The sequence below is a fragment of the Ambystoma mexicanum genome, chromosome 8 (genome assembly GCF_040938575.1).
Source record: "Ambystoma mexicanum isolate Mex_15411 chromosome 8, UKY_AmexF1_1, whole genome shotgun sequence".
Lineage (NCBI taxonomy): Eukaryota > Metazoa > Chordata > Amphibia > Caudata > Ambystomatidae > Ambystoma > Ambystoma mexicanum.
Window position 1 is genome coordinate 1,661,015,221 of NC_090929.1, and position 20,449 is coordinate 1,661,035,669.

At 51.9% G+C, this 20,449-nt stretch overlaps 1 protein-coding gene across 2 annotated transcripts in view; it reads left to right on the forward strand.

Moving 5' to 3' along the window:
• GRK5 (G protein-coupled receptor kinase 5) overlaps positions 1-20,449 on the forward strand; it is a 555,873-nt gene that overhangs the window by 510,718 nt on the left and 24,706 nt on the right. For both annotated transcript variants that reach the window (XM_069611930.1, XM_069611931.1), the window contains 2 exons: positions 1,213-1,302; positions 1,584-1,792. In XM_069611930.1, the coding sequence (XP_069468031.1) occupies positions 1,213-1,302; positions 1,584-1,792 (299 nt within the window). The remainder of the gene's footprint in view (positions 1-1,212; positions 1,303-1,583; positions 1,793-20,449) is intronic.

Sequence of the window (20,449 nt, forward strand, 5' to 3'; positions counted from 1 at the left end):
ACTTTACACTGCATTAAGGACCCTTCCATTGTGCACACTTCAGCTTGTCCTGGACGTATTTTCCGTGGTCTCAAGTGCTACCCTTGCAGTTTGGTGCTGTTCCCCGGTTCTGTCCAAGACCCAGCTACGTCTACTTTTTTGTCTCGGCCCCATGTTTTGGGAGCTGGAACCATGTGGTTACTATGGCTCTCTCCATATCTTGGCTTCTCCGCCTCGTGCTAGTCTTTTTCAGCTGGTCTCTGAGGATGGTGGCCTCTCAGCTGACCTCAGTACTGATGCTGCATGCAGAGGTGGGCAACGTGGGCGAGAATGGACCATTTGACCTCAGTACTGATGCTGCATGCAGAGGCGGGCAATGTGATGCTGCATGCAGAGGCGGGCAATGTGGGAGAGAATGGACCATGTTCCTATGAGTACCGCTACCGCTCCTGGCCAAGTGCCTCCCTAACAAGCAGCCCCGGTGACCCCCCTTCTCTGCATATCACGTTTCCCGTCCAAGGCTACTCTTGGTTTTTATCTGATAATCATTGTGTTAGTACAATTGGTTCAGTTGCAACAAAGACTACAAATCCCAGGATGCACTGATCTGGTAAATAACCCAGGACTGGTCATCCCACTCTTTGAGCACATACATTGTAAGCTGGCGTTGGGCGAGTGCTGATTACTATTCTTGGGAGGTTTCCGGGGGGGCTTACAAAGTGATTCTATCTGACCTCTGCCTTCTTGACTGACCACATTTTCACCCCCCCACCTTGTCCACATATTCCCTCAGCTGCACCATTCTGATCTGACCAATTAGTGCATATGTGGCAGGGAACAGAATACCTTATCAATCCCAGGTCAGTGGCCCTACTATTCAGCGTAGGATATCCATTCAGGGAGAGCAGAGAAATGACCAATGCTGGATTGCCTTGTGTAAAATGAAGCAGCGAACTGATCGGTTTGGTGTTTTTGACTCCCTTAGCAGCCCCTGTTTCAAGTCTTCTCGCAGTGCACACCTTGTGATCCCTACTGACTGCGTTTTGTTGCACGGTGTGCTCGGCAGAGGTTCTTTGACTGCTGCGCTAGGGTACCCACCTTTCCCTGACCTGGAGTACGCTCTGTGTTCATGCTCTGAGGGGCAGCAGTCTTCTCTGGTGTTGCTTCCGTTTGCATCTGCCCATTGTGTTTGTTTGGCCACTGCCTGATGGACCTGCCTGTTTCCCCCCCTAGGGCACATTCGTATCTCGGACCTGGGCCTGGCGGTGAAGATACCAGAGGGCGAGGCCATCCGCGGGCGTGTGGGCACGGTGGGCTACATGGGTAAGTTGGCTTTTTTCTGCATTAAATGATGACCATCTGTTGTCCTTCTGGGATGGCTGTCTCTAGAAAGAATCAAAACGGCAGCTGTACCTTGCCCCTCAAAGACTGAAGCCAGAGAGCAGACAGTCTGCCTCAGTGGGCCTCTGAGTAGTTATTTTGCTTGAGTTCTGTAGTGTAACACATCCCAAGCTTTCTTGATTAGTGGTCCAGAATGAAGTGTCAGTGATGGGGTTTGAATTCTGTCTTGATATTTCTTGCCTCATAATTTTGTTTCTTCCCAGCTCCAGAAGTCCTCAATAACCAAAAGTACACATTCAGCCCCGATTACTGGGGGCTGGGTTGTCTGATCTACGAGATGATCGCGGGGCAGTCTCCCTTTCGTGGCAGGAAGGAGAAGGTGAAGCGAGAGGAGGTAGACCGGCGAGTCCTGGAGACGGATGAGGTGTACACCCAAAAGTTCTCTGAAGAGGCCGAGTCCATCTGTAGAATGGTGAGTGGCGAGAGAAAGTACGCTATGCGTTGGTTCTGGGCGCAGCAGGCCCGGGGCAGCCCCATCGAGTGCTTTGAGTGGGAATGGGGAAAATTAAGCGCGGGTGGGGTTTTGTACGTCTGGAAGGATGAGCCCATTCTAGGTTGGATTGTACTAAAGGATCCACCTCCGTTCCAAAACAACATATTCAATTCATTCACATGTATATTTTCTAATTGATATTGCATTCCTGAACAAAGTTAATATACAAAGCAATATAACAATCCTTTTTATTCACACAAATTTAGCTTGCACATAAAATGTACTTGGTCTAACAAAAAAGCCTACAGCCAACACGTGTTTCAACCTTTCACAGGGTTTCTTCAGGGCTAATAAACCGGATTCCGTTCTTCAATTTCTTAGGCATTTCATATAGTATTGTATATCCTGATTCCAAAGTCACCTCTCTGGGTATGAGAGGCTGCTTAAATGGGTCCTATATTATAAGTATTTTTGATCCTTTTCTTCCTTGCTTCTAAAAGGTATTGTCGCTATTCCTGGAAGCAGTTAATCTGTTTAGGTCCATCCATCCGCTATTAGTCTTGAGGGGACCTATTTCAGGCTCCGTGGCCGGCGTTCCTTGTGGCACGCTGTTCGGGTTGTTCCCTAGTGACACGAGGGATTTACCTTGAGAGCTGTTTGGTCTCCTATACCCATTGCTTTGAGCGGTTTAAAACTAGGTCCGTATTCATTGTGCGTGCTGCTACCAGAGAGTGCTGGTTCTACCACATCATTGCAGTGTTTTGCTGGAGTACGTATATTCTCCGTGGCGTGCACTGGGGACGTTTATGAAAACCTATTTCTGGCACAGCACTCACTGTCCCAGACCCGGATTCCAGGATTTGATGACTTCTTTGTTGTGACTTAAGGGAGGCTTTGAGTCACTGGAGCTGACTGATTGAGTTGAGCAACTTTCCAAGGTGGATAAAGGTTTGTGAACAACATCTTGAAGAAAAGCACCTTCCCAAGATCAGGTGGCCCCTCCTTAACATGACGGTGGGTACTTAGTCTTGAGCCAGAAGTTCCCCGAATCTGTGGCACATAGAGACCAGGTCTTGCTGAATTTCAAGTTGCAATCTCTGGTCTACTGCAGACCATGCCATGTCAGATTGCAGTCAAAGCAGGGCTGTATTGGTGTTTGCCCACAAGCTTCGGCTGTGAAAACTGTCACCGTTTGAACTTATTTGTAATCAGTTGGGTTTTCTTTACAGAAACAAAACAGACAACCAAGATGAGGACTCCCCAGCACACAGTGCATAGTAAGAATCGGAAGATGGCTGCTGGGGCGGGGGCTCGAAGACTGCCACCTCATTTGTTGGGAAGGAAATGACCCAAAATGAGGTGGATACGCCATTAATTTCAGCTTAACCTTCATTCCAGTTCTGCTGGCTGTCTCCATGACCACCAGTCTGGCTTCAGAGCTGCCAGAAGCACGGAAACTGCTCTCCTGAACACCCGTGAAGATCTGCTCTCCAACCTTGACTCTAATATTCCCTCTGTCCTCATCCTACTCGATCTCTCTTCTGCCTTAGACACGGTCAACCGTACCATCCTGCTCAACCGTCTCCGTGATAACCTGGGAATCGCTGATAAGGCTCTGGCCTGGCTGACCTCTTTCCTCTCTGATCGACCCTCCCAGGTCCAACTTGGGTCCTTCCTATCATCTATCTCCCTCTCTACCTGTGGTGTTCCCCAGGGGTCTAACCTCTCGCCCTGGCTTTTCAACCAATACCTGGCAACTCTCGCCCACTGCATTGCCATTTTCTGCTCAAATTTCCAGTGCTACGCTGACGACACTCACTCATTTTCAGGCTGCCCTCGGCCACCTCCTCTCCCTCTCTCATCTCTGATTGCCTAACTGCCATTCAAGATTGGTGTGCCACCAATGATCTTTGTCTGAATGCCTGCGAGATGGAAATCCTCATCGGCACACCTTCACCATCCTTTCCCCTCTCTCTGGCCGGCCTCCCTTGACCCTCCTCCTACCCCCACCTGCGAGGCTAAGAACCTCAGGGCCATCTTTGACTTCAAACTTTCCTTCTCCGCCCACATCTATGAGGTCTGTAAAAAAGTCACATTTCCGACTGCACCTCCTCAGAGGTACTCTGCCTTCCCTCTCCTTCCCCCGAAGCTCATGGTATCCCAAGCTCTGGTTCTCTCTAGCTCGGACTATTGTAACAGCCTCTTTCTAAATCTACCTGCCTCTACTCTCCGCCCTCTGCAACTAATCCAGAACAGGAATGCGAGACTTGTCCTTGGCCTCAGGCCCTAGGATCGTATCTCTCCATCGGCTCCCAGTGGATGCAAGGATTACATTCAAAACCCTCTGCATTGTCCACAAGGCTTTCTGGGGTCTGGGTCCAAAATACCTTCAGCTATCCCTCTGCAAATACCTCCCCTCTCGAGCTCTTCGCTCCTCTAACTCCCCCTGGGTCAGTTGTTTTTCAAAGAAACGGGATGGGGGTAGATCTGTCTTCGGTTAGGGCCTCTCTCTGGAACAGCCTCCCTGCCACTCTAAAACATGAGGAGAACCATCTCCGGTTATGGAAGCACCCCAAGACCTTCCTCTTTGCTTCTGACTTCGCTCCCCCTCTCCCCTGCTGATCTGTTCTCTCTTGGTACCGTGCACCTGGCCAGCCTATGTCCTCCGGGCCCAGGTACCTGCTCACTCTGCCACCCTCCCGCACTGCCTCCGGCCCACCCCTTGCTTGGGGGTCTGTATCTACCCATACAGCCCTCCCCTTTTTCTTTCTTCAAAAGCAAATTCGTGAATGTGCAATTAGGGATTAAATGAATGCGGCAGATCTGCAGAGATCAGCGGGGTGCATTTAATCCCCAATGCATATTCCCTTTTCTGCCAGCACCTCCCCATAAACCTCTACCCTCTCCCATAAACCCCTTCTCCTGTTCGTGATATTATTACATTTTTTACCATTGTGGGGTCGAAAGTCCTAAACTGCAAGTCGTCCTTGGGATTTCTGCATTTTCCCTTAAATTCCAATCTGAGGCGTCCGGGACATGGCTCTATAATGTGTCCCCAAGCCTGGCGGGACCTGGGTACACCCCGGTATTGTTCTTGGAGTACTCTCGAAGGACTGACTGTGTGCACTACTGTCGGTGGCAGAATCCTGATGCCAGTGATACCCATGGAGGTGGATCTACTGAGCACCCCCTGCAAATCCAGGATGGTGTGTTAGTCAGGCCTGGTAGAACTACATGTTGGCAGATGAGACATATGTTGGCATGCAGGGGTCTTTCCTCCTGGGACCTGATGGTTATCAGTTTGCCTAGGGTATCTTCACTGTCCGTTTGCTGAAGAATCCAGCTCTGCATGGACTGCACGGATGACACTGAGGCGGCCGCTTAGGGGCATTTCCTGACACAGCCTTGTTTCTGGGTCAGCACAGAATATGCCTTGGTAGGTCTGGTGTGAAAGGGTGTCTGGGGCTTTGAGTGCGACTACGCATCCCAGCCTAAGGCCTGGGAACAGATCAACCAGGTTTGAATGCAGCAGTGCCCAGTGAAAAGATGGCTGCCTAAGTGTTTGAAAGGGTGCACCCCTAGGATTGGAGGCTGAGCTAGCCCCTCCCCTTCAAATCTTCCACACAGAAATTGGGGCAAGTTGCTGATGCAGAAGGGGGACTCATCAATGGACAGAGGATTGTGCATACGTTCTGCAGGATTTGCTGTCCATCCAAGCTCTCCTCCAGTCTGTGGATGCCAACGCCTCTGGAACCACACAACAACCATGTGACAGTGCTGCCTTTGCTTGATGCAATGGGACCAGCTGACCTGCTCCAAGGACTCCGACCTCCGAGAACCTGCACTATGTGATCCTATGCAGAAACCAAGGCACTGATGCGAAGGCACAACAAGATATGCACTGGTAACCGGACCGACTAACGGGTCTGGGGTTACTACCCTTAAGGAGAACTGCAACCACTTGTATTACAGAGAAAGTTGGTACTTGGAAAAGGTACTTCTGCTGCCGTTGCAGAATACCCATCCCACTGTAAAAGTGGTCAGGGGACTATAAGCAGCCTCCCGATGTACAGGCAAGAGGAACTGGGCCCTGAAAATCCCCTGCACCAAGAACAGAAGACCCAGCCATAGAACAAAGTTTAACTGTCTTTATTATGTATTCAAATGACCGGGATTACAGTATGAATGTAATATTCTCCACGCTCACTCAGTGGCTAGGCGGTTATCAGCTGTTTTTGTTCACTAGTAACATCTGAAAATGCAGCTAAATCCCAGAAAACCTAACGTGCGACGGCATAGGTTAGTAAGGTGAGCTACATAAACTTTTTTGTAGGTGTTAGTGCGCCCATTGGTTAACCATATCTGGTGGCTCCTCCTGAGACCACGTCCAAAAGTATCAAATACAAAGTTACAGGTTAGTGGAAGGTGGTTGGCCAGTGCAACATTGTATATACTCATCGGAGTACATGAATAGGGATTGGACAGACAGGGTCTTCTCAGCTTTGGATGGGTACCAGGCCAAGTGCAACAGAAATGACTCAGAAGGTGCTGTGTGTTTCCCAATGAGTTACCTTTGTTAATCTCCTGTGCCGTGAGACGGAACATTTGCCTTTGAACCTGTGCTACATTTGTATCACCCTCTGTTCTGTCCGGATGGAACGGCAATCTGCCTAGCTCCAATGAATAGGCATTGTTTACCAGGTTCAGGTTACGTGTGTAGGCACTCCTCCGTAATTATGAGGATTTTCTGCTTTGGCTTCTTGCAGGTGTCCCATTGCTTCTGCTCATCTGGGAATGTTCCTTCCCACCCATGTCCTTGGCTGTCGGTGCACAGTAACTGCGCTGGAAGCCTGCTCGGTCAGCTTCATCTCGATCAGTCTACCAGCCTTCTCTGTGTCTCAAATTCCCGAAGCGTCTCCCATTTACTCCAATGTATCTGTCGTCCATCTTTATTTGCATGGCTGTCCCTGTTGCATTTAGCTTCAGAATATGTATTATGTGTCTTGTGGTTTTCTGCTTAGTGAAAGGTATCAACTATGTGAGTCCTAAGCATATCCTTCGTGTCTAGCTGCAATAAACTAAAATGTCTACATAGCTTAGTGCAGAAATGGCTATGTGCCTCATGTCTAATGCATCCGTCATGTCAGTCGTGATTTCATCGGCCCCTTGTGGCTGTAGTCAATCGACTTGCTTTATAGATTGCAGGCTCACCGATTCTGTGATGTCATTGGGATATGGTCTGAATGGCTGTCTGAGTGAATAGCGTCTCTCACACCTGCGATACATCATCGATGAAGGGGAGGGAGTCAGTCACGAGCAATTTACATCTGTCGACGGGCAGGCTGAGATTGGGCTAGGTGCTACAAGGGCGATGTTTAGGTCCCCCCTCGTCACTACCATCCCATCACTGGAACCTTTACTCCCTGTGGATCAGAGCCAACACTCTGAAGCGAAGAATAATCTGTTGCCGTGCAAGCTTCTTCATTGGCGCTCCAGGACCTGAGGACTCCAAGCAGTAGTCCTCCGGAGAGATTGAAACTGATGGAACATGTCAGAAAGGGACAGACTATCCAGACCAGTATCCCATGCAACTCCGCTTCAGGCTTTATTTCCTATTAAAAATAACAGCCTCAGTGGCGGGAAAACTGTTTCTGAGACTTGTCTGGAGCAAACAGGCTAGAACTTAGCACACCTTGTGGAACTAACTCTCTAGGGACGAGCGCTGGTGACCCTGTGAGTACCAAAGGCTGTTTGGATAGCTGCCCAGAGGCTTCTAAAAAGGATCCACATGATTATTGCGACCCCCCCCCTAATTACAATGGCCGAAAATGTAGACTTTTTATTTCTTTTAAGCCTGCTTTACACCATATACATATGCGGCAGGAGACCCCCAAAGCCTCACCATATTACCATTATATCACATACCCCCCAAATATATATTGTGTATGGGGGTCTTAATAATAAAACACATTTTAAAAGTCTGCATTTTCGGCCGTCATAATTGTGAGGGTGGCATTTTGGGCCATTACCTCCTAAAAGTAGCACACTACAGCGTAAAAGTAAGAGTTCTTACTTGCCTGCAACAGCTGGCGGAGATGCATAACCTTCTATGCACATTCTTTATGTGAAGCAATATCACGTTGTACCATATTTCTGTTGATTTACACCCCGCCTGAAGAAAAGCTCCTTGGCTGCTCGGCCAACGCTATGCTGGGTGGGCTGAGGGTTCCTCGGAATGTATTGCGTGCTTGCTTGGATCAGGGGCTAGGTAGGCTGGGGGTTCCTGGGAAGATATTGCGTGCTTGCTTGGATCAGGTGCTAGGTGGACTGGGGGTTCCTGGGAAGGTATTGCGTGCTTGCATGGATCAGGTGCTGGGTGGACTGGAGGGTTCCTGGGAAGGTATTGCGTGCTTTCTTGGATCAGGTGCTGGGTGGGACTGGGGGTTCCTGGGAAGGTATTGCGTGCTTGCTTGGATCAGGTGCTGCGTGGACTGGGGGTTCTTGGGAAGGTATTGCGTGCTTGCTTGGATCAGGTGCTGGGTGGACTGAGGGTTCCTGGGAAGGTATTGCGTGCTTGCTTGGATCAGGTGCTGGGTGGACTGAGGGTTCCTGGGAAGGTATTGCGTGCTTGCTTGGATCAGGTGCTAGGTGGACTGGGGGTTCCTGGGAAGGTATTGCGTGCTTGCTTGGGTCAGGTGCTGGGTGGACTGGAGGGTTCCTGGGAAGGTATTGCGTGCTCGCTTGGATCAGGGGCTGGGTAGGCTGGGGGTTCCTGGGAAGATATTGCGTGCTTGCTTGGATCAGGTGCTAGGTGGACTGGGGGTTCCTGGGAAGGTATTGCGTGCTTGCTTGGATCAGGTGCTGGGTGGACTGGGGGTTCCTGGGAAGGTATTGCGTGCTTGCTTGGATCAGGTGCTGGGTGGACTGGGGGTTCCTGGGAAGGTATTGTGTGCTTGCTCGGATCAGGTGCTGGGTGGACTGGGGGTTCCTGGGAAGGTATTGCGTGCTTGCTTGGATCAGGTGCTGCGTGGACTAGGGGTTCCTGGGAAAGTATTGCGTGCTTGCTTGGATCAGGGGCTCGGTGGGATTGGGGGTTCCTGGGAAGATATTGCTTGCTTGGATCAGGTGTTGGGGTGGACTGGGGGTTCCTGGGAAGGTATTGCGTGCTTGCTTGGATCAGGGGCTCGGTGGGACTGGGGGTTCCTGGGAAGGTATTGCGTGCTTGCTTGGATCAGGTGCTGGGTGGACTGGAGGGTTCCTGGGAAGGTATTGCGTGCTTGCTTGGATCAGGGGCTGGGTTTGACTGGGGGTTCCTGGGAAGGTATTGCGTGCTTGCTTGGATCAATCAGGGGCTGGGTAGGCTGGGGGTTCCTGGGAAGGTATTACGTGCTTGCTTGGATCAGGTACTGGGGGTTCCTGGGAAGGTATTGCGTGCTTGCTTGGATCAGGTGCTGGGTGGGACTGGGGGTTCCTGGGAAGGTATTGCGTGCTTGCTTGGATCAGGGGCTGGGTGGACTGGAGGGTTCCTGGGAAGGTATTGCGTGCTTGCTTGGATCAGGTGCTGAGTGGGACTAGGGGTTCCTGGGAAGGTATTGCGTGCTTGCTTGGATCAGGTGCTGAGTGGGACTAGGGGTTCCTGGGAAGGTATTGCGTGCTTGCTTGGATCAGGTGCTCATGGGGCTGGGGGTTCCTGGGAAGGTATTGCGTGCTTGCTTGGATCAGGTGCTCGGTGGGACTGGGGGTTCCTGGGAAGGTATTGCGTGCTTGCTTGGATCAGGTGCTGGGTGGACTGGAGGGTTCCTGGGAAGGTATTGCATGCTTGCTTGGATCAGGGGCTGGGTGGGACTGGGGGTTCCTGGGAAGGTATTGCGTGCTTGCTTGGATCAGGGGCTGGGTAGGCTGGGGGTTCCTGGGAAGGTATTGCGTGCTTGCTTGGATCAGGTGCTCGGTGGGACTGGGGGTTCCTGGGAAGGTATTGCGTGCTTGCTTGGATCAGGTGCTGGGTGGACTGAGGGTTCCTGGGAAGGTATTGCGTGCTTGCTTGGATCAGTTGCTGGGTGGACTGGGGGTTCCTGGGAAGGTATTGCGTGCTTGCTTGGATCAGGTGCTGGGTGGACTGGAGGGTTCCTGGGAAGGTATTGCGTGCTTGCTTGGATCAGGGGCTGGGTAGGCTGGGGGTTCCTGGGAAGATGGTGCGTGCTTGCTTGGATCAGGTGCTAGGTGGACTGGGGGTTCCTGGGAAGGTATTGCGTGCTTGCTTGGATCAGGTGCTGGTTGGACTGAGGGCTCCTGGGAAGGTATTGCGTGCTTGCTTGGATCAGGTGCTGGGTGGACTGGGGGTTCCTGGGAAGGTATTGCGTGCTTGCTTGGATCAGGTGCTGGGTGGACTGGAGGGTTCCTGGGAAGGTATTGCGTGCTTGCTTGGATCAGGTGCTGGGTGGACTGGGGGTTCCTGGGAAGGTATTGCGTGCTTGCTTGGATCAGGTGCTGGGTGGGACTGGGGGTTCCTGGGAAGGTATTGCGTGCTTGCTTGGATCAGGTGCTGGGTGGACTGAGGGTTCCTGGGAAGGTATTGCGTGCTTGCTTGGATCAGGTGCTGGGTGGACTGGGGGTTCCTGGGAAGGTATTGCGTGCTTGCTTGGATCAGGTGCTGGGTGGGACTGAGGGTTCCTGGGAAGGTATTGCGTGCTTGCTTGGATCAGGTGCTGGGTGGGACTGAGGGTTCCTGGGAAGGTATTGCGTGCTTGCTTGGATCAGGTGCTGGGTGGATTGGAGGGTTCCTGGGAAGGTATTGCGTGCTTTCTTGGATCAGGTGCTGGGTGGACTGGAGGGTTCCTGGGAAGGTATTGCGTGCTTTCTTGGATCAGGTGCTGGGTGGGACTGGGGGTTCCTGGGAAGGTATTGCGTGCTTTCTTGGATCAGGTGCTGGGTGGGACTGGGGGTTCCTCGGAATGTATTGCGTGCTTGCTTGGATCAGGTGCTGCGTGGACTGGGGGTTCTTGGGAAGGTATTGCGTGCTTGCTCGGATCAGGTGCTGCGTGGACTGGGGGTTCTTGGGAAGGTATTGCGTGCTTGCTTGGATCAGGTGCTAGGTGGACTGGGGGTTCAAGGGAAGGTATTGCGTGCTTGCTTGGATCAGGTGCTAGGTGGACTGGGGGTTCCTGGGAAGGTATTGCGTGCTTGCTTGGATCAGGTGCTGGGTGGATTGGAGGGTTCCTGGGAAGGTATTGCGTGCTTTCTTGGATCAGGTGCTGGGTGGACTGGAGGGTTCCTGGGAAGGTATTGCGTGCTTTCTTGGATCAGGTGCTGGGTGGGACTGGGGGTTCCTGGGAAGGTATTGCGTGCTTTCTTGGATCAGGTGCTGGGTGGGACTGGGGGTTCCTGGGAAGGTATTGCGTGCTTGCTTGGATCAGGGGCTGGGTGGACTGGAGGGTTCCTGGGAAGGTATTGCGTGCTTGCTTGGATCAGGTGCTGAGTGGGACTAGGGGTTCCTGGGAAGGTATTGCGTGCTTGCTTGGATCAGGTGCTCATGGGGCTGGGGGTTCCTGGGAAGGTATTGCGTGCTTGCTTGGATCAGGTGCTCGGTGGGACTGGGGGTTCCTGGGAAGGTATTGCGTGCTTGCTTGGATCAGGTGCTGGGTGGACTGGAGGGTTCCTGGGAAGGTATTGCATGCTTGCTTGGATCAGGGGCTGGGTGGGACTGGGGGTTCCTGGGAAGGTATTGCGTGCTTGCTTGGATCAGGGGCTGGGTAGGCTGGGGGTTCCTGGGAAGGTATTGCGTGCTTGCTTGGATCAGGTGCTCGGTGGGACTGGGGGTTCCTGGGAAGGTATTGCGTGCTTGCTTGGATCAGGTGCTGGGTGGACTGAGGGTTCCTGGGAAGGTATTGCGTGCTTGCTTGGATCAGTTGCTGGGTGGACTGGGGGTTCCTGGGAAGGTATTGCGTGCTTGCTTGGATCAGGTGCTGGGTGGACTGGAGGGTTCCTGGGAAGGTATTGCGTGCTTGCTTGGATCAGGGGCTGGGTAGGCTGGGGGTTCCTGGGAAGATGGTGCGTGCTTGCTTGGATCAGGTGCTAGGTGGACTGGGGGTTCCTGGGAAGGTATTGCGTGCTTGCTTGGATCAGGTGCTGGGTGGACTGGGGGTTCCTGGGAAGGTATTGCGTGCTTGCTTGGATCAGGTGCTGGGTGGACTGGAGGGTTCCTGGGAAGGTATTGCGTGCTTGCTTGGATCAGGTGCTGGGTGGACTGGGGGTTCCTGGGAAGGTATTGCGTGCTTGCTTGGATCAGGTGCTGGGTGGGACTGGGGGTTCCTGGGAAGGTATTGCGTGCTTGCTTGGATCAGGTGCTGGGTGGACTGAGGGTTCCTGGGAAGGTATTGCGTGCTTGCTTGGATCAGGTGCTGGGTGGACTGGGGGTTCCTGGGAAGGTATTGCGTGCTTGCTTGGATCAGGTGCTGGGTGGGACTGAGGGTTCCTGGGAAGGTATTGCGTGCTTGCTTGGATCAGGTGCTGGGTGGGACTGAGGGTTCCTGGGAAGGTATTGCGTGCTTGCTTGGATCAGGTGCTGGGTGGATTGGAGGGTTCCTGGGAAGGTATTGCGTGCTTTCTTGGATCAGGTGCTGGGTGGACTGGAGGGTTCCTGGGAAGGTATTGCGTGCTTTCTTGGATCAGGTGCTGGGTGGGACTGGGGGTTCCTGGGAAGGTATTGCGTGCTTTCTTGGATCAGGTGCTGGGTGGGACTGGGGGTTCCTCGGAATGTATTGCGTGCTTGCTTGGATCAGGTGCTGCGTGGACTGGGGGTTCTTGGGAAGGTATTGCGTGCTTGCTCGGATCAGGTGCTGCGTGGACTGGGGGTTCTTGGGAAGGTATTGCGTGCTTGCTTGGATCAGGTGCTAGGTGGACTGGGGGTTCAAGGGAAGGTATTGCGTGCTTGCTTGGATCAGGTGCTAGGTGGACTGGGGGTTCCTGGGAAGGTATTGCGTGCTTGCTTGGATCAGGTGCTGGGTGGACTGGAGGGTTCCTGGGAAGGTATTGCGTGCCTGGTTGGATCAGGGGTTGGGTGGGACTGGGGGAAGGGGGGGTTCCTGGGAAGGTATTGCGTGCTTGCTTGGATCAGGTGCTGGGTGGACTGGGGGTTCCTGGGAAGGTATTGCTTGCTTGCTTGTATCAGGTGCTGGGTGGACTGGGGGTTCCTGGGAAGGTATTGCGTGCTTGCTTGGATCAGGCGCTGGGTGGACTGGGGGTTCCTCGGAAGGTATCGCGTGCTTGCTTGTATCAGGTGCTGGGTGGACTGGGGGTTCCTGGGAAGGTATTGCGTGCTTGCTTGGATCCGGGTTGTGGTCAGTGGCTTTGAAGACTGCCCTCAGGAGGTTCCTCCGGACTGTTATCTTTCACTAAATAAATGTGTGGTCAGTGAGATTTTGCACCTTTCCGCTAAGGTATTTTCATTGAATATGCATAAAACCTGTATTGACACAGCATTGATTATGAGCCGGCCTGGTTCTTGTTCTCTCATGCTTCTGACATTAGCAATTGTACTGAACCCAGGTACGGCCTTACTGCGGTGCATGCAGCGCTATAGAAGTACTCGTGAACATAATGTTTGCACTTCCAGGATTGGGAATTTTTCCTATTGCGTCCGTCCCTCATTTCTCAGGAAATGGTTAAAAGCCGCACGTCACTCTGATCCCCCTCCGGCAGCCACGTAACAAGGATCTTGGACCTGGGGGTACGTACCCCAGTTTCTCCCTGGCTTTCATTCGCTGTCGACATGGATTGTGGATTGTCTGATGGTTCTGGTCCTGCACTTTTGGCCAGGCTTAGTTCCTGCTACTGTTGCGATGAGGCAGTTGATCTGACTGGGGGTAATGAGGAGCCGTTGTTTAGTACAGGGCAACCTGTCCTCTCCCGTACGCTACCGAACCCGCCAGCTAGCCCACTTCGTAAATGGCGTATTCTTCACCAGCAGCCTGGATAAAGTATTGCTAGCTCTACGCCTTCTCTTTGATCCAGGTTTGGAAGTATTCAAGGTTGCCCAGTTCTCATCGTTTGTGGTGCACATCCCTGTGTTTTTGAGACCCCTTCAGTGTGTTTTAAGGCCGCAAGTGAGAGGTAGTCTGTTCACATGTGCTGTCACTGCGGATGGATGCCCTCTTTGTCTGGATCTGCACCTGGCCTCCCATCCTTGGTGGCCCTCAAAGGCTAGCCGTCGGGCTATGACACTACCTCTTTACCGTAATCCCGCTTGTACAGAGGGTCATTTTCAGTACAAGACCCCAAACTCTGGAAGCGTCTTGGGTTTCGGAGCCACATGTTGCCTCTTGGCGCTAAAGAAAAGATTTCAGTAAAATATTCTTTGGAGGGGAAGATCTTAAGCAATCAATGAAGTCCCAGTTCATAGCAGGGGCTCACACTTCAAAGAAGACATTATACAGACTGGACTTCAATTCTGTATCCTCTCCATTTATTCTTGCCTAAGCTTGATGCTGAGAGCCGGATGCCTGACTGGATGGAAGTGGGTTCAGTGGATGGTACGTTGGCAGAAAAGGCACAATGAGATGGGTACAATAGCCTAGACTTCACTCTTTTCCTCTACAGGCAACACGTTCAGTGAACAGAGCGATTGAGGAACCTGTACCCTCAGGAAATGATTGTTTGACAATGCGGCTGCATTCTAAAGCTTCTTGGGTTTAACCGTGTCTCTTTAGGAATGACTACGCAGACGCCATTGCCAGAGTCTAGTCATGATGGTCTATACCCATTGCGACTTGCTCTGTCTAGGGGTAGGTCAGCTACAGGATGTGTCCTTTTTGGGCCTTTCCATGGGTGAGACTGGTTATGATGTTGCATGAGTTTCTCTAGACCAAAGGATTCACCTCTGAGACCGGTTCTGTTTCAGGAACTTGGTCAGTGCAGTTTTGGGTAAAAATAATGCAAAGCTTTTTTTGCCTTGTATGTTGCAGTGTTTAATGAAAAACTTGAATCCTGTTTGTGAGCAGATGAGGTGGCCATTGAAAGCCGTGGGTACAGGCATGTCCAAGAGGGCCTCGGTAGGCAAATCTGACATTGTTGGCATGGAAGCCTTGAGAGCAAGAAGATGTGGGTTCTCTGTGGTCAAAGAGATTTCCGCCAATCCCAGGCAGAACCCAAAATACTGTTGTCATGTCATCACTGTCGGAGGATTCTGTGATGTTTCATGTGGCGTGTGTGAAGAGGTCAAGCACCGTAAACCCTGAAACTCAGTCCCCTTCAGAAACGAGCCTCACTTTAGCTAAAGCCGTAGTTGGCGCAATTGCATTCCCTTGTCTACACCTTGCCCAGTGCTGGCCCAGGGCCTTTTACATTTCAGTAGGATTCTGAAGCTGCTGGGCTCTCATTCCATTGGCTTCACCCAATTAGGTTGAATGGAAGCTGGACTATAGTCGCCTGCTTCCCCAGGGCCTGCAGAGGAATTTGCAGAAAGCGTGTCCACTCCGTTATGCAAAAGCAAAGAATCCAGCAGACCGAAAAGCACGCCAACACCAATCGCAATGCCAACATTGCAGGAAACAAAGCGTAGCTCCATGACTGCTTGCACAAGACAGCAACCCATCTCCTGATCTGCTCAAGAGCCACCAAAAAATGAACTCCCTCCCCCGTTTCTTCTCAGACCTTGGCCACTACGTTCCAGCCTTTTCCCACAGCAGAATGCATGCTCTGAGCAGATACGTTCATGCCATGCAAAGACTATAAAATGAAATCCCAGCCTGGCCCCACAAAACTGCCAACATAAAATGCGGACAGTCCCGGGCCTCTTGAAGAAAACGCTCATCAGTCCGCTACTCAAAATAAAAACACTCAATGGCCCTAATATTCCATCAAGTTACCAACCTCTCACGTATACCTCTTCATCGGCAATATCCCAGAGAAGGATGTCACCCATCAACATCAAGCCTGCAGTGAAACCCACCTGCTGCGGCAGAGCCTCCAACCCGGCTTCCAACCTATCGGAGGCACGGAATCTGCGTTGTTGCATATGATGGAGGAACTTCACAAGTCTCTAGACCACATCCCTCTGGTCACCCTCATCAGCCTCTCAGAGGCCTTTGACAGGGTCAACCGCTCCATCATTCTGGACCGCATCCACACCTCCTTGTAATAAAGGACATTGACTTTGCAGCAGGCAACATAGTATGGTGCAGCCCCCTCACCCCCCTTCCTGGTACAGGCCACCACCCTCCCCTGTGGAGTCTCTTCAACATCTTCTCCCTTCCTGAGATTATTTGATGTTTAAGGTAACGCCTGGACTGAATTCCTACTGCTGACCGAAGAGCGCAACATCCAGACTTGGCTCTCTGCTATGAGCCTTGAGGGCTTCACGCCCCAGCAGCCCACCTGCACCAAGTCTCTTGGATTAGACATCTCTCCTTCAAACAGCACATGGCAAGGAAGCTGCAAGAGGCTTAGTATCGATGTTCTCTCCTGTTGAAAATCAAGCCCTTCATCCCAGAAAACCACTTCAGATCTCCCGCCCAAGTGTTAGTCACTCCCACCTGGAGGGTGGCCATGCCCTTTTGAAAGGCCTTTTGGAGACTACCCTGGCACCCCTGAGATGTCATCCATGCTGCAGCACCAGTCATTAAAGGGATTTGACCACATCACCCAATTCTTATCGAACTGCACTGGCTCCCGCTGCAAGCCTGTATCTTCAAATCCTGCTGCACCATCTACAAAGCCATTGCCCTGAAGTCCCCAAGCTATCTTGCAGGGAAAGTCCGCATCTCCAGAAGCCTGCGCCGCAACATGTTAAGATGGGTTTCTAGAATCCGACCTGGTGGACAGATTTTACGAGGCCACCCAAATTATAGTGAGCAGGGAACTCCGAGAGATGTGAGCCGTCAAGGCGTATTCTTCGGAGTGTGCGAGTAGGGTCAGGGACCCACAATGAGGAAACACAGTATAGCACATATTTCAGTCTAGACAGTCCAGTATAAAAATAGATACTTGTTATGAGGAGTTCTAAACCCACTGGAAAATGAATCTAGCCGGTAGTAGTATTGCACAACACTCTGATACAAATATACAGTCACCATAGATTCTAATGGACATCAAATAGTTTAGTCGGCAAAGCAGGTAAGTATTTTAGATGCAGTAAATGATGGAACCAGATCGCAAGACAATGACGTAACTTAAGCAGTTACTTAAGCAGTCCAAACCCTAAAATGAATGGGGCCTGTGCCCAAAAGCCACAGGAGCCCACAATGTTTCTCACCAGAGTGAGTGCTCTGTAAGTAGGTTTTGATAGGCTTGTGCTGGCGATAGTTGTAAAGTTTAACAACAATTTTACAAGGATTAAGTGAATGTTTTCCCTTCTTCAGACCTGTGGCTAGCCCAGGGGCAATATACCTGACGCGGGTTCAACAACCAAAAGGTGAGTGGAGTGGTATTATGGAGACAAAGGGGCTACTTGTTCCCAGTGTTATCCCATGGAGAACGGGGGATGTGGGGCGGGGACTTTATTACTTACCCCCCTGACTCAGATTTACCCAGGGGACTTTGTGGCTAGTCTGCGGGGGTGCTGTCACTGGGGGATAGTTCTACCACCGTTCGTGAGAGGTGCCCAGGAGTTGCAAGGTCAACGACTCTTCCAGTTGAATGGGAAAGCGAGATGCCACCCTTTTTGGAGAAAAAAGGCAGAATACAGCAATGGAGACCCCTCACTCCCCCTGCAAGACACTTCACAGGTTGGAGGAAAGTCAGTTCTAGCTACTGTCTCGACACACATGGGTTTACAATACCCCCAAATGTAAGGAGAATGGATGTAGAAAAGCCACCGTACAGATCGGTGCACGTTTATAGGCAGTGGTAGAAGCGAGCGGGAACGCCCGGGAGCGGGGTTCCACTTCCATCGCTTTTATTTTTTAGTGTTAACAGTTCTGCTACTTTGTGTAACCATTTCAACCATTCTGGAACTGTTCTTTGTCAAATCGCACGTCTCTACTTTACCATCCCATAGCAGTTACAGCTAAACTGAAATCCGTTTCAACCTCATTGGCTGTCAACCAGCATGACTGCAGCCAATGAAAAAGGAGTTGCATGTTGCTTCCTTCCTGCCTACTCTTTCCCCTGCCAGAGTCATAGTTTCACTACTTTTTTGGTGCACTTCTCCCTGTTTTTAGGCACCCTTCCTGTCCCTTCCTGTGGGGCTCCCCCATGTCTGGCAAGATCCATTTGACCTACAGTGAATCCGGGCAGCGTTGCACAGGCCGGAGAAGTTCTTCGCCTTCTGTTATTTGACGCTTATTATATAGCACCCGTTCCCCACTGGTTTGGCCTCGTAGCGCTACAGGCTTGTCCGAGCGCGTGGGGCGGCGGCGGCGCCTGGTCTGTGATGCCAGTCCTTTGGGATCTAATGGCGCCTTGAAGCGTCAGACCCCGGATCAGGGCGCTGGCAGTTTCTGGTTGCAGTTCTGCCTTCAGGGTTAACCAGTTTGCCGCGCTCTCCTCTCCGTGCAGTGGACGCGACCGGCTGTTCTCAATATTTCATGATGTCATGTTTTCTGTGCCAGCTAGAAAGCCTGCCGATTTGTAACACTGTTAAAATATTAAGTACCTCTTCCGTGCATAATGGCTACTCGAGTGCGCGCTTTATCGTGTTTTCTGGGTCTCTGCTGCGCCCTGGTGGTCGCTCGGCGCTATGCACGCTTTTCAACACTGGTTGGGCCCAGAGATGCAGCAACATTGATCCCACGTGGGGCCCAAAGAAAGATGGGGAGTAGGTGCAGGGATTGCTCGGCGGGGAAATGGACCAAGACATGATGTACTGCTCCGGAACAGCATTCATGTCATCCAAACGAAAGCCACTATCCCGGCTGACTGTTCCATGCACTGGTCACCTGGCCACCCCTGAACTCGGGCCCAGACTCCTGCAGGTCCAGTTGCCCTTGCACTGCCTCCAGGCTCCCTCAGCACTTATGGTCTGTATCTGCAACCCTACAGTCCCTTCTCTTTGCACTTTAGAGCCACCCTATGGCAGCACTTACTGAGTCACTTGGACTTCTCCTTTGCCCCCCCCCAGCACTTGAACAGTTCCCTGCACGTGCGCCATCTGAATGACACAAGGCCTAGTGAGGTCATTGTTTTTGTCCTCCCTCTGTTTCCCCCTCCTTGTCTTATCGCGCCTTGAAACACTTGTGTACAGAAGCATTATAAATGCCATATCGTATCACCCAGTGCTGGGTGCCCCATAAATAGCTCCCCTTTGGGTGCTTGCTGTGCACATGGTTGTGTGCAGCACATCGACACCCGATATGGCAGTGATGTTGGCATGTCACACTCATTGCCCTCCAAACAGTGCCATGGTCCCTCCCTTGGGCACCTGAGCTGCCCCATCCATGGTTTGGTGATTTCTCGGTCACACCGCCCGCACCCCCTGATTTTCCTCCTGACACCCCCATGTGGCGGAGTGCCTACTGCTCTTGAGGAGTAGGGTATGAGTGGGGGCAAATCTGTCTACTCATCCCCCACACTACTAATAAACCCGCAGTGGTCGCCATCGTAAAGGTGAAACGGGCACAACCTGACCGGTGGACCGGCTTCTTCTCTTTAAGGCAGGGTGGGCTCAGGACAGGCACGACTCGTTAGGAGTCATGCGAGTAACCAGAGACACCATGCCAACAATAGTGTGGTGCCAATATAAAAATGCCCAACCAAGGTGCTCTAAAAACAGTAAAAAATACAAACCAGCATCAAAATTCCCTTACTCCACCCCTGTAAAAGAGGACGTGGAATGTAATGAAACGGGGCACTTTGGGCCTAAAAGAAGGGGAGCAGAGGCCATCCTTTCAGCAGCAAAGTCAAGCTCACTGACCATGTGCTTTAAAAAGGTAGAGAGTGGGTCTCACTTGTCACTCCGGCCCTTTAAGGCTGGTGAGGGGGGCAGAGCCCCTTCATGTACCTTTAATGCTTGTTCTTGCGACTCAACTTCGAGACCGGCTTCTTGGGACTTTAATTGGGTCATCGGCGTTGAGCCGTTTCGGGTCTGTGCCCAAAGAAGCCCGGGTGTCGAGACAGTCTGGCGATGTAGTGCAGTCCTGTGCCACTGAAACGGCTGGCACACATGCTGGCAGCGGGTGGGTTTCATGGCATGACAGTGGATCGAAAAGCAGCGGGATCAAAGGTCATCTTAGTCGCATGCTAGGCGTACTGGTGGTCGCGCCTCCTTAACCATAATATTTTCCAAATCCTATTGCAAGTTCAGTGACCTCCTCCTGTAGTAAGGATCAAGGGCCTTACACATGGGGGGGGGGGGGGTGAGGGGGTGAGTTGGTGGTATAGGGTAATTCTACCACCCCCCCTCACCCTAACTGTGGAAATACTCAGCAGCCTTCCAGTTATGAACGCAAGGGGCGGCATCATGGCTCCTCCGCAGCCTCCTCAGGAATCCGGTTGGCGCTCTTTGGGGAGCTTTCACCCAGGTGTGATGTCCAGTAGGTCATATTCAGCTACTTGTGCGTGTCTCACGGAGACCTTCCTGCGGGGGGTCGGGGTCTGTCGCCCTCCCCTTGGAGTCTTGGCGCTCCTCTCATGAGATAATAAAGTTTAAATCTCAGAGAGATGGATGGCAGGCATCAGCCTCCCAAACGTAGTAACCCGTGGGGT